The sequence below is a fragment of the Cnephaeus nilssonii genome (assembly GCF_951640355.1).
Source record: "Cnephaeus nilssonii genome assembly, chromosome: 4".
NCBI classification, from domain to species: Eukaryota; Metazoa; Chordata; class Mammalia; order Chiroptera; family Vespertilionidae; genus Cnephaeus; species Cnephaeus nilssonii.
Window position 1 is genome coordinate 51,986,800 of NC_137075.1, and position 12,444 is coordinate 51,999,243.

Below are 12,444 nucleotides of genomic sequence, written 5' to 3' on the forward strand. Positions count from 1 at the left end.
TTTGAAATATTTAATCAAAATATCTTTATCTTTAAAGACATGTTAAAATATGTATGGGTGAGATGATTCCTAGAATTTGCTTTAAAATAATACATAACAAAAAAAAGTAGATGGGGTTATAGAGAAAACAAAATTCATCATGATTTGATAATTTTTGAAGCTGAGTAAAGGCTATGAAGGGGTTGATAATGTTTGAAATTTTCCATGTTAAAATTTGTTTTGTTTTGTTTTGTTTTTAATAAATAATAAAAAAGAACACAGGACAAGTCAGCCAAAACCAACAAAATTAAAAATCTGGAATTTTTAGTTGTTACCAGTGGAAAGGTTAATCTAGATTCCTAGCCCTCTGAACTCCCAAAAGCAACCCTTTTGATTTAACCCCAGAATTAAATAGAATTATGGTTTTTGTCTTCCTCACAGTTGCCTTCAATTACTAAGAACTTCCCATTCTAGTCTTCCTCTTTGGTCATGTTTGCAATAGTTTTACAAATATCAATTAAAATGCAAACTTTTTTTTTCCTTTTTAGAAGCCATTATAACATTAACCCCAATCTTTACCTGTTATTTTCTGAATCAGAAATTGTACCTGTGCTATTTATAAGACCTTTAAATTAAATCACAACTAGTTACATTTTATATTCATCCTATCTTATTAAACTCCATAGTCTAAAACCGTGGTCGGCAAACTGCGGCTCGCAAGCCACATGCAGCTCTTTGGCCCCTTGAGTGTGGCTCTTCCACAAAATACCACGGCCTGGGCAAGTCTTTTGAAGAAGTGGTGTTAGAAGAAGTTTAAGTTTCAAAAATTTGGCTCTCAAAAGAAATTTTAATCGTTGTACTGTTGATATTTGGCTCTGTTGACTAATGAGTTTGCCGACCACTGGTCTAAAAAAAAAAACCCTCTTGTGATACAAACCATTCCCTTCAAAAGACAGCTGTAATTCTAAAGTTGCAAACAAATTTGCAAAATAAAATTTTTACCACTTATAAACACAATACTAAATTTTTATCTGAAAAAAAAACTCTAAAATGAGAAGAAAAAATACCACATTAGAATCATTCTTTACCCAGTCTGTAGTAAAAGGAGCTCCATTTGCCATCAAAATACGAACTTCATCATCTTGACCTGCTCGTGCCGCTTCTAAAAGCTTCTTTCCCAAATCTACCAGGGACATCTAAACAAAACATAGATGAATTTAAAATCTCCAAAGTTACAAAAATGTCCCATACTACTGAACCAATAAATGACCCAACTTTTGAGATCTACTCAGAAGAATAAACAAAAATATATTGAAACAGATCTATCAATAAGGATTATATAAGTAAATATGTATGATATGTATCTACATAATCATTTTTATAATGTGAACAATCTAAAGACTGGAAAATGGTTAAAGTGTGAAATCTAGTAGAATAATATGCAGTAATTTAAAATAATAGTTTTGAAGTTATAAAATAACATTAAAAAGTTATGTCATGTTAAGTGAAAAGATAAAATACAAAACAAGTTTTTGAATGGCAAAATATGCACAAAGAGAACAAAATGCTGAAAATTATTTTTTGAAGTTGTGATTATGGGAAATTTGCCTCCAGTTTACAAAGCTTCTTCAATGTTACTATGTTATCTTCCTAATTTAAAAAGTGGATTTTTTAATTTTATTTCTTTTCTTTATTAAGGTATTACACATGTGTCCTTATCCACCAATTACCCCCCCACACACACCCTCCTCACTCATGTCCTCACCCCTGTAGTGTCTGTGTCCATTGGTTAGGCTTATATGCATGCATACAAGTCCTTTGGTTGATCTCTCCCCCTTAACCCCACCTTCCCCTACCTTCCCTCTGAGGTTTGATGGTCAGATGGATACCTCTCTGTCTCTGGATCTGTTTTTGTGCATCAGTTTATGTTTTCATTATATTCCATAAATGAGTGAGATCATGTGATATTAATCTTTCTCTGACTGACTTACTTCACTTAGCATAATGCTCTCCAGTTCCATCCACACTGTTGCAAATGGTAAGAATTCCTTCTTTTTTACCACAGTGTAGTATTCTATTGTGTAGATGTACCACAGTTTTTAATCCACTTATCTGCTGATGGGCATTTAGGCTGTTTCCAAATCTTAGCTATGGTGAATTGTGCCACTATGAACATAGGGGTGCATATATCCTTTCTGATTGGTGTTTCTAGTTTCTCGGGATATATTCCTAGAAGTGGTATCACTGTGTCAAATGGGAGTTCCATTTTTAGTTTTTTGAGGAAACTCTATACTGTTCTCCACAGTGGCTGCACCAGTCTGCATTCCCACCAGCAGTGCAGAGGGTTCCTTTTTCTCCGCATCCTCGCCAGCACTTGTCATTTGTTTGTCATTTGTTGATTTGTTGATGATAGCCATTCTGACAGGTGTGAGATGGTACCGCATTGTCATTTTTTTTTAATATATTTTATTGATTTTTTACAGAGAGGAAGGGAGAGGGAGAAGGATAGAGAATTAGAAACACCGATGAGAGAGAAACATCGATCAGCTGCCTCCTGCACACTCGCCACTGGGGATGTGCCCGCAACCAAGGTACATGCCCTTGACCGGAATCAAACCTGGAACCCTTCAGAGTCCACAGGCAGACACTATCCACTGGGCCAAACCGGTTAGGGCTGCATTGTCATTTTGATTTGCATCTCTCAGATGATTAGTGACTTTGGGCATGTTTTCATATGTCTCTTGGCCTTCCTTATGTCTTCTTTCAAAAAGTATCTATTTAGGTCCGTTGCCCATTTTTTGATTGGGTTGTTTATCTTCCTTTTGTTAAGTTGTATGAGTTCCCTGTAAATGTTGGAGATTGAACCCTTATCAGTGATAACATTGGCAAATATGTTCTCCCATGCAGTGGGCTTTCTTGTTGCTTTGTTGATGGTTTCTTTTGCTGTGCAAAAGCTTTTTATTTTGATGTAGTCCCATTTGTTTATTTTCTCTTTAGTTTTCATTGCCCTCGGAGCGGTATCAGTGAAGAAATTGCTTCGGCATATGTCTGAGATTTTGCTGCCTGTGGATTCCTCTAGTATTTTTATGGTTTCCCGTCATGTTTAAGTCCTTTATCCATTTTGAGTTTATTTTTGTGTATGGTGTAAGTTGGTGGTCTAGTTTCATTTTTTTTGCATGTATCTGTCCAATTTTCCCAACACCATTTATTGAAGAGACTGTCTTGACTCCATTGTATGTTCTTGCCTCCTTTGTCAAATATTAATTGAGCATAGTGGTTTGGGTCAATTTCTGGGTTCTCTATTCTATCCCATTGGTCTATGTCTGTTCTTGCGCCAGTACCAGGCAGTTTCGAGAACAGTGGCTTTGGAATACAGCTTGATATCTGGTATTGAGATCCCTCCTACTTTGTTCTTCTCTCTAAGGGTTGCTGCCGCTATTCGGGGTCTTTATTTATTCCAGATGAATTTTTAGAGAGTTTGTTCTAGGTCTGTGAAATATGCCATTGGTATTTTAATGGGGAGTGCACTGAATCTATAGATTGCTTTGGGTAGTATGGACATGTTAGTGATGTTGATTCTACCAATCCATGAACACGGTATGTTCTTCCATCTGTTTATGTCTTCCTCTATCTCTGTTTTCAGTGTCCTGTAGTTTTCCATGTACAGGTCTTTTACCTCCTTAGTTAAGTTTATTCCTTAATTTTTTTGGTGCGATAGTAAATTAAAAAGTGGATTTTTAAGGGACAAATTACATTGTGTGGCTGTTAAATAAGGAAATGCTGACATTGAGGAAAATTATATACTACTGACTTACTAAACAGGAAGAATGGAAAAAAATGCAGGATATTGAGAACTTAAAATAGCAAACTTATTAATCTGCTTTTAAGAATTGCAAAACAATGATGCATTTGAACAAATCAACTTCTCTCAGAATTCTGCAATTATCTTAATTATTCAAAACATCATACTTAAGGACCTAAGATACTTAAGTTACTGCGGTTCCATGAGCAATAGAACTGTGTAGTAGATTAATATAGCTAAATACTTTTAAATCAGTGGTTCTCAATGGTAGCAACAATAACCCCTAGAGGACACTCTATATACGGAGGCATTCTGGGGATTGATGGACGGAGGAATGGGGTAAAAGCTCTACTAGTATTTAATGGGCCAGTGCCAGGGATACTAGAGGTGCAGCAATACAGGGAACAATCCACTATGGAAAAGAATTGCCACAGGTCCTGGATGAATTTCAAACATTCTACTGAATATATATAAGGCTAGAATTCAATACGTAAAAAAATGTATTTTCCACAATTATTAATGTATCCCAAATTTCCCAAAATGCAACTATACTATAAATCTATTTGTTTGTTCAGAACTTTACTAAGAATTGTTCACCAATTTGAAAAATCATGTCACCAATCTCAATGCCACTTGGGTTGTGAATCACCACTATAAATGATACTTTTATCAATTATGCTTTCACAGCTGTAACATTCACAATAATTCTATGTGTAGGTGGCAACCATTTGATACCTCTTGTGCCAGCTGGTGTGGTGCACTTGAATATTTACATACTGAAATACACATTTTATTATAAGTTGCTTTCCTTCTATTTCTCCTGTATATTAAAATTAGAGTATTATAATGAGTTTTTAGTTATGCAGATAGGTAATATTAACTATGATTTTCATTTCCAGTTAGCAAAAGGGGCAATATAAAACATTTATTATAAAAAGGCAGCCAGAGATCTAACAAGATTAAAAATCAATTTCTAAAAAATACACAAGCCCTGGCTAAGTGGCTCAGTTGGTTGGATGTCATCCTTGCACCAGGAGGTTGCCAGTTCAATCCCCAGTCAGGGCACATGCAAGAATCAACCAATTAATATATAAATAAGTGGAACAACCAATCAATGTTTCTCTCCCTCTAAAACAAAAACCAAAGTCTAAAAATGAAATCTACATTTGCTCAAAAGTACATGCTAAGAAGGCCATCTAGTGGTAAGAAGAATTATACAAAATTAAATTTTTAAAACTTAAAGTCTATTTTGCTTTGAATTTCTGTAATTCATAGCTCATAGAGCTTTTGTGAGTTTATAGCATCTACTGGACATGAAAACACTCTGTAAAACTGTAAAATACTAACTAGATCCATGTAAATTGCTACTAGCACTCTTAAAAATGAATATGAGTAAAAACACTTAGAAAATGTAATCCTCTAATATACTTAATAATAAACCTCGATTGTCTCATTAAAATTTTTAGAATAAAATATCACTTCAATAAAATTCTTCTAAAGTTCTTCATCAAGTGATTTAGCACTATGTATGAACCAACATCCTTTAAGATGTTCATGCTCTTTGACCTAGTAATACACTCATATAATCTATCATAAGGAAACTATCTGAAGCATAATTATAACAAATGTTGTAAAATGGGCAAAAATTAAAATGCCCTTGTGTAAACAATAAATTAAAGTAGATGATAATGGAATATTGTGGTTTTTATTTTTTACTTTTTATTATGAAAATTTTTGAGCAAATTCCCAATAGAAACAATAGTATAATGAATTGCCACTTAGCCACCAACTAGCTTCAAAATTATCAATTCATGGCCAACCCATTTCCCACGTACAAGTATTATTTTGAAGTAAATATCAGGCATATTTTATCTGTAAATACTGCAGTATATATTTCTAGAAAATAAAGATACCAAACTGAGTTCAAAGGTTTCAAATTAGTATGTTCTAGAACTGAGTTGTCCAATACAATAGCCACTAGCCAAAAGAGGCTACTGACTATTGAAATGTGGCTAGTCCAAACTGAGGTGTGTATAAGTATAATATACCAGATTTTGAAGACTTGGTAGCAAAAATAATATAAAATAGCTTATTAGTAGCTTTAGTATTGATTACATGTTCAAATGGTAGTATTTTTGATATATGGAGTTAAATAAAATATATTATCAATATTAATTTCATCTGTTTCTTCCAGGCTTTTTTAATGTGCCTACTAAAAAACTTGAAAAGTTGCAAAATGTTGCAACTTTTTGTTGTTGTTGCTGTTAATCCTCACCTGAGGATATTTTTTCCATTGATTTTCAGAGAGAGTGAAAGGGAAGGGGAGAGAGACAGAGAGAGAGAAACATCGATGTGAGAGAAACACATCGACCAGTTGCCTCCTGCATGCATCCTAGACTGGGAATCGAGAGTGCAACCAAGATACATGCCTTTGACCGGAATTGAAAACCTAACCCTTCAGTCTGCAGGCCGACGCTCCAACCACTGAGCCAAATTGGCTAGGACAAAAAGTTGCAACATTTTAAAATAAGATATAGGGCATTCTTTTATTTATTTTGTTTTTTAGGACATTCTTTTAGAAAAATTGCACCTGATGAATTACCCATTATGACACTGGATAGACATTCTCTCTAAAAACTATAGGAGGATATGTATGGCCTTTGTCCTAACACTTCACAAATTCATTTGGAATAAAGGTACCCATAAATTCTACTAAATTCTCATCTTTGCAACCCACTGTCCCTTTACCCCATTCAACTACTAGTCTTTTTTAAAATCACATGTATTTATCCAAAGGAAGAGACTAACTGCTCTCCCCTGCCAGCCTGATTGCCCCCTAACTGCTCTCTCCTGCTAGCCTGATCGCCCCTAACTGCTCTCCCCTGATGGCCTGATCACCCCTAACCACCTCTGCCTCAGCCCCCGCCACGGTGGCTTTGTCCAGAAGGACATCCAGAGAGGAAGGGTGAGGGAGAGAGATAGAAATATCAATGATGAGAGAGAATCATTGTTTGGCTGTCTCCTGCATCCCCCCTACTGGGAATCGAGCCTGCAACCCGGGCATATGCCCTTGACCAAAATCGAACCCGGGACTCTTCAATCCGCAGGCCGACACTCTATCCACTGAGCCAAACCAACTAGGGCCATTGGTTGATTCTTGTATGTGCCTTGACTAGGGTTCTGAACCCACAACCTTGGCATATCTGGATGACGCTCTAATCAACTGAGCTACCAGCCAGGGCTTAAATGCATAATCATCAAGTTTTAGAGTAAAGAATAGATCTATAACAGTCATCTCCATTCCTTTTTATTGTTATACTAGAGGCCCGGTGCACGAATTTGTGCACAGGTGGGGTACAGCTGGGGGGCGGGGCTGCAGGAGGTTGGCCAGCTATCCCCGCCCCTGATCAGGCTAGTTGGCCGGCCGCAGTGCGGGTCATAGTAACTGGTCATTCCTGTCCTGTCGTTCCGGTCGCTTGGCTTTTATATATATAGACTAGAGGCCTGGTGCGCAAATTCATGCACCAGTGGGGTCCCTCGGCCTGGCCTGCGGGATCAAGCCGAAACTGGCTCTTTGACATCCCCCGAGAGGTCCCGGACTGCGAGAAGGCACAGGCCAGGCCAAGGGACCCCACCAGTGCACGATCAGGGCCTAGGAGGGATGCAGGAGATTGGCCAGCCAGGGAGGGACCGCGGGAGGGCTCCAGGGCATGTCCAGCCTGTCTTGCTCAGTCCCAATCGACCGGACCCCAGCAGCAAGCTAACCTGCCAGTTGGAGCATCTGCCCCCCAGTGGTCAGTGTACAACATAGCAACTGGTCAACTGTCTGTCCCCTGGTGGTCAGTACACGTCATACGAGTGGTTGAGCAGCCTTGGCATATCATTAGCATATTACACTTTGATTGGTTGAACAGACAACTGGACATTTAGCATATTAGGCTTTTATTATATAGGATGTTGTTTCAATAAATTAATCTCATACTTTTTGATGTTCAAACTGTGCCAATTTTAGCCAATTAGAGCCTCTTCAGATTGGCTTTTGTGTCTTTAAAAGCCTTCCTGCTTCTGGCACAAGGTGTTCCAGGTTCACAAAATATGTGGCCTGCCCCAGTCCAGAAGTCAGTCATTGCTTTGAGAAGCCCTGGATCTAAGTAGAAGTATTTAAAGACCAACATTGGGGAAATAGATGTACTCATATCTACCAAAATGACATACTTGTTTCTAGGTCCTTTCAGTGAACAGAGCTATGAAAGGAATATATGTATATTTGAATAGAATTAAGAGATATATTTTAAATCATAAATTCATAATGACATAATTCAAATTCAACATTATCAGATTTTTGCTTAGCTTCTTTGATTTTATACATGTATCTTATTGGCTGCTAATCTATAAGCATAAAAACTTATTGGTTTTACTTACAATATATATCAACTGATATCAAAATAAAAATATTAAGATTACAACTAGCAATGAAATGAAGTTTAAGGTTTTTGTCCTTAGCACATATGCCATTTAGTGCTGAGCTCAAAAGTCACTTGAGATAGTGTTTTTCTCCATATATTTAAACTAGAGGCCCGGTGCACGACATTCGTGCACTGGGGGAGGGGGGTCCCTCAGCCCGGCCTGCGCCCTCGCATGGTTTGGGACCCCTTGGGGGATGTCCGCCTGCCAGCTTAGGCCCAATCAACGCCATCGCCGCTGCGCTCGCCAGCCAGAAGCTGGCCTCGCTGCTCCTTAGCGTGAGCCGGCTTCTGGCTGAGCAGCGCTCCCTCTGTGGTAGCACACTGACCACCCGAGGGGCAGCTCCTGCATTAAGCGTCTGCCCCCTGATGGTCAGTGTGCATCATAGCAACCAGCTGTTTCACCATTTGGTCAATTTGCATATTAGGGTTTTATTATATAGGATAACCTTTTTGATATACACTCTAAGTTCATTTGTTCAAGCTTGTTTTTAATTTCAGGGATTATTTTTATTTTGAATTGTAATTTTATTTATTTTTGTTGTTGTTGTTAATCCTCACCCGAGGATATTTTTCCATTGATTTTTAGGGAGAGGGGAAGACAGAGAGAAACATCAATGTGAGAGAAACACATCGATTGGTTGCCTCCTGCACGAGCCCTCAACGGGCCCAGGCCAGAGTGGAGCCTGCAACCGAGGTACATGCCCTTGACCAGAATTGAACCCAGGATTCTTTGGTCCGCAGGCCGACACTCTATCCACTGAGCCAAACTAAGCTTGAATTGTAATTTTTAAATATGTAAAATATTTTCACAACTCAAAAGTCAAATATACCACTCTGGTGGGGTATGCTGTTAACGGGGAGATTATGCATGCATGGGGACAGATGGTTTATGGGAAATCCTATACTTTTCCCTCAATTTTGCTGTGAACCTAAAACTGGCCTAAAAATCTTGTCTTAAAAAAAATCATTTTGGAGATAACTGGGAAAATGTGAACACTGCTTTAATATGTAATGATATTAAGGAATTATGTTGAGTTTTTCTGGATATGATAGTGGTACTATTATAGTTTAAGTTTATATATTCTTAGAGATAAAAACAATACATTTATGATTAAATAATGTGATACTTGAAATTTCTAAAAATAATTAGGAAATATATATGAAACTAGATTAGTCATGCATGATTGATCATTTTTGAAGATAGGTAATAGATACATGGGGGTTCAATATACTCTCTTTTTACATATTTAAAGTTTTCTATACAAAGAGTTTTTTTAAACTTTACCTTGGACCTTAGAAACTAAAACCCCACTTATCCCCTTCTTTATTGCCTTTAATCCATTAGATATTTTTACAGGTTTATACAATCAATTTTCATTTTCCAAATATATATCACTTTCTTTATTTTTCAGCCCTTCATGCATTTTATTCCTCCACTGTGGGATCAATTTCATTTTAACCAATGTATATTCTTTAGAATTGCACTAATATGGTACATGTGGCTATTTAAACTTAAATTAAAAATTCAGTTCCTGCTCAGCCGGCGTGACTCAGTGGTTAAGCGTCAACCTATGAACCAGGAGGTCACAGTTCAATTCCCGGTCAGGCACATGCCCAGGTTGCAGGCTCAATCCCCAGTAGGGGGGCATGCAGGAGGCAAGCTGATCATTGATCCACTCTCACACTGATGTTTCTCTTTCTCTCTACCTCTCCCTTCCTCTCTCTAAAAAGAAAAGATCAATAAAAATATTTTTAAAATAAATTATATATATACTAGAGGCCCAGTGCACAAATTCGTGCAAAGGTGGGGTCCCTCTGGGTGGCCTGCAGGATCGGGCCGAAACCCGCAGTCCAATGCCACCTGCAGCTCCTACCTGCCGCTCCTGCTCATTCTGGCCCCACTGTGCCTGCCGTGGGCTCACACCCCATCAGTCCCAATCGGGAGAGGCTTGCACTGCCGCAGCAGTGCTCACCAGCCTCCCCCAAGGGCAGTGGCGGATCAGGCTGAAACCGGCTCTCCAACATCCCCCGAGGGGTCCCGGATTGCAAGATGGCATAGGCCAGGCTGAGGGACCCCACCAGTGCATGATCAGGCCGGCGAGGGACTGTGGAAGGGCTCCAGGGCATGTCCAGCCCATCTCACTCAGTCCCGATCTGCCGGATCCCAGCAGCAAGCTAACCTACTGGTCGGAGCATCTGCCCCCTGGTGGTCAGTGCACGTCATAGCGACTGTTCGACCAGTTGACTGTCTGCCCCCTGGTGGTCAGTGCATGTCATAGCGAGTGGTTGAGCAGCCTTAGCATATCATTCACATAGTATGCTTTGATTGGTTGTTTGGTTGTTCTGCCGTTCGGTCTATTTACATATTACCCTTTCATTATATAGGATATATAATAATACACACACACACACACACACACACACACACACACACACACACACACACACACATATATATATATGGTAAGGGCATCCAAGCCCAACTGTAGCCCAACCCAATTCAGTATTTCTCAAGTTGTGTTTCCCAAAGCTCCAGAGGAAGGCCGTACTAAGAAAGGCAGTGGGAAACGAAGCAAGCACAGGTTGAAGATGACATAACAGTTTCATCTTCATCTAACAACATCATCTCTAATTGTTATAGGATTCTATATATAACATTATTTGTAATTTTAATAAATAAATTATTAGCATTAATAAAACTATTTTCAGTAAAACATCTTCTCTTCAGATATAAAATGGTTAAAATGTTAAATCTCAAGTGAGAATTACTTAACAGCTCTTTTTTAATTGCTAGTCAACACCCAAATCCTTATTAACATAAACTCAGAAAAGAACTACTAAATTCATTTGCATGTCCTGACATGTATGTGCTTTACTTGTGTTCTCCTTTTACTTTTTTGAGTCTAGCCAAATATAATCAGGTAAAAGTTATATGAAAGAAATTAAGACCTCAGAAATCAGATTTTGAAATAACTCATTCAAATAAATTTTAAACCCCAAATTATATTGTAAGAGCTTCTTTTAGGCAGCACCCACAATGTTGTGACTCCTTTCCTCCATTAGGATAAACCTCCCTTATATACAGTTACTCCCAAATGTACTATAAAATATACTTTGGGCTCTGGCTGGGTGACTCAGTTGGTTGAAGCATCATCCTGTACACTATAGGGTTTCGAGTTCGATTCCCAATCAAGGCACATAACTAGGTTACGGGTTCGATCCCTGGTCAGGGTGCGTGTGGGAAGCAACTGATTTATGTTTCTCTCTCCCTTCCTCTCTCTCTAACATATCCTCAGGTGAAGATTAAAAGTATGTATATACTTTTCTCCTCTACTATAAACTTCCCTAAACCAGTTTCAATACTGCTTTAAAAATTACAATATAATTTCATCTACCCTAAAGATTACTTCTTTATTCAAAGCTATTTTTATTTCTTCAAATTTCAAGTACCAGAAACTGTAATTAAATTGGAACCATGCTGATAAATCAAGTTCCTATTTTCCACATTAGCTATGTATTTATCAGATATACAGTCTCTAGTTCTCTAACTATATTCAATCCATGCATACCAATGTCACTATTTGACAGAAAAATTATGACATCATTTCAAAGCTGTTCTCTATAAAACCTAGAATATCAATGTCTGTAATCAAAGGATAAGATATATTTATTGCCCTGGCCATTGTGGCTCAGTTGATTGGGCATCATCCTGTGCACTGAATGGTTGCTGGTTCAATTCCTGGGCAGAGCACAGGCCTGGGGTTTCGGGCTTGATCCCAAGTAGAGGGCGTGCAGGAGGCAGCAAATGATGGTCAATGTTTCTCTCTCTCTCTCTCCCTCCCTCCCTCTCCTTTCCTTTCTCTCTAAAAATCAATAAAAAAGATCTTTAAAAAATATTTGATGACGATTTAATATTCATGTGTAATATAAGGTCAAGTTCCATACCTAAAGCACATAAATTATACACACACACTCTAAAATGAAAAGGAGTAAGAATTTTTCAATTAGCACATACAGAACTTTCCACACACATGCCAAAACCTAATTTTCCTCCTATACTCCTTGAGAATGCTACCAAACTCTCTACCTCACAAATCAGAAACCTAATAGCTATCCTCAACTCCTTCTTCTCCCTCACATCTCTACACACAGTTAGTTAGTTGGTCATCAAGTCCTTTAGGGTCTACTTCACATCTT

The 12,444-nt window shown here is 38.1% G+C and overlaps 1 protein-coding gene across 13 annotated transcripts in view; it reads right to left on the minus strand.

Annotated features, from left to right (window-relative positions):
- GABPB1 (GA binding protein transcription factor subunit beta 1) overlaps window positions 1-12,444 on the minus strand; it is a 60,124-nt gene that overhangs the window by 27,239 nt on the left and 20,441 nt on the right. For all 13 annotated transcript variants that reach the window (XM_079767491.1, XM_079767494.1, XM_079767496.1 and 10 more), the window contains exon 2: window positions 1,068-1,175. In XM_079767491.1, coding sequence (XP_079623617.1) covers window positions 1,068-1,175 — 108 coding nt within the window. The remainder of the gene's footprint in view (window positions 1-1,067; window positions 1,176-12,444) is intronic.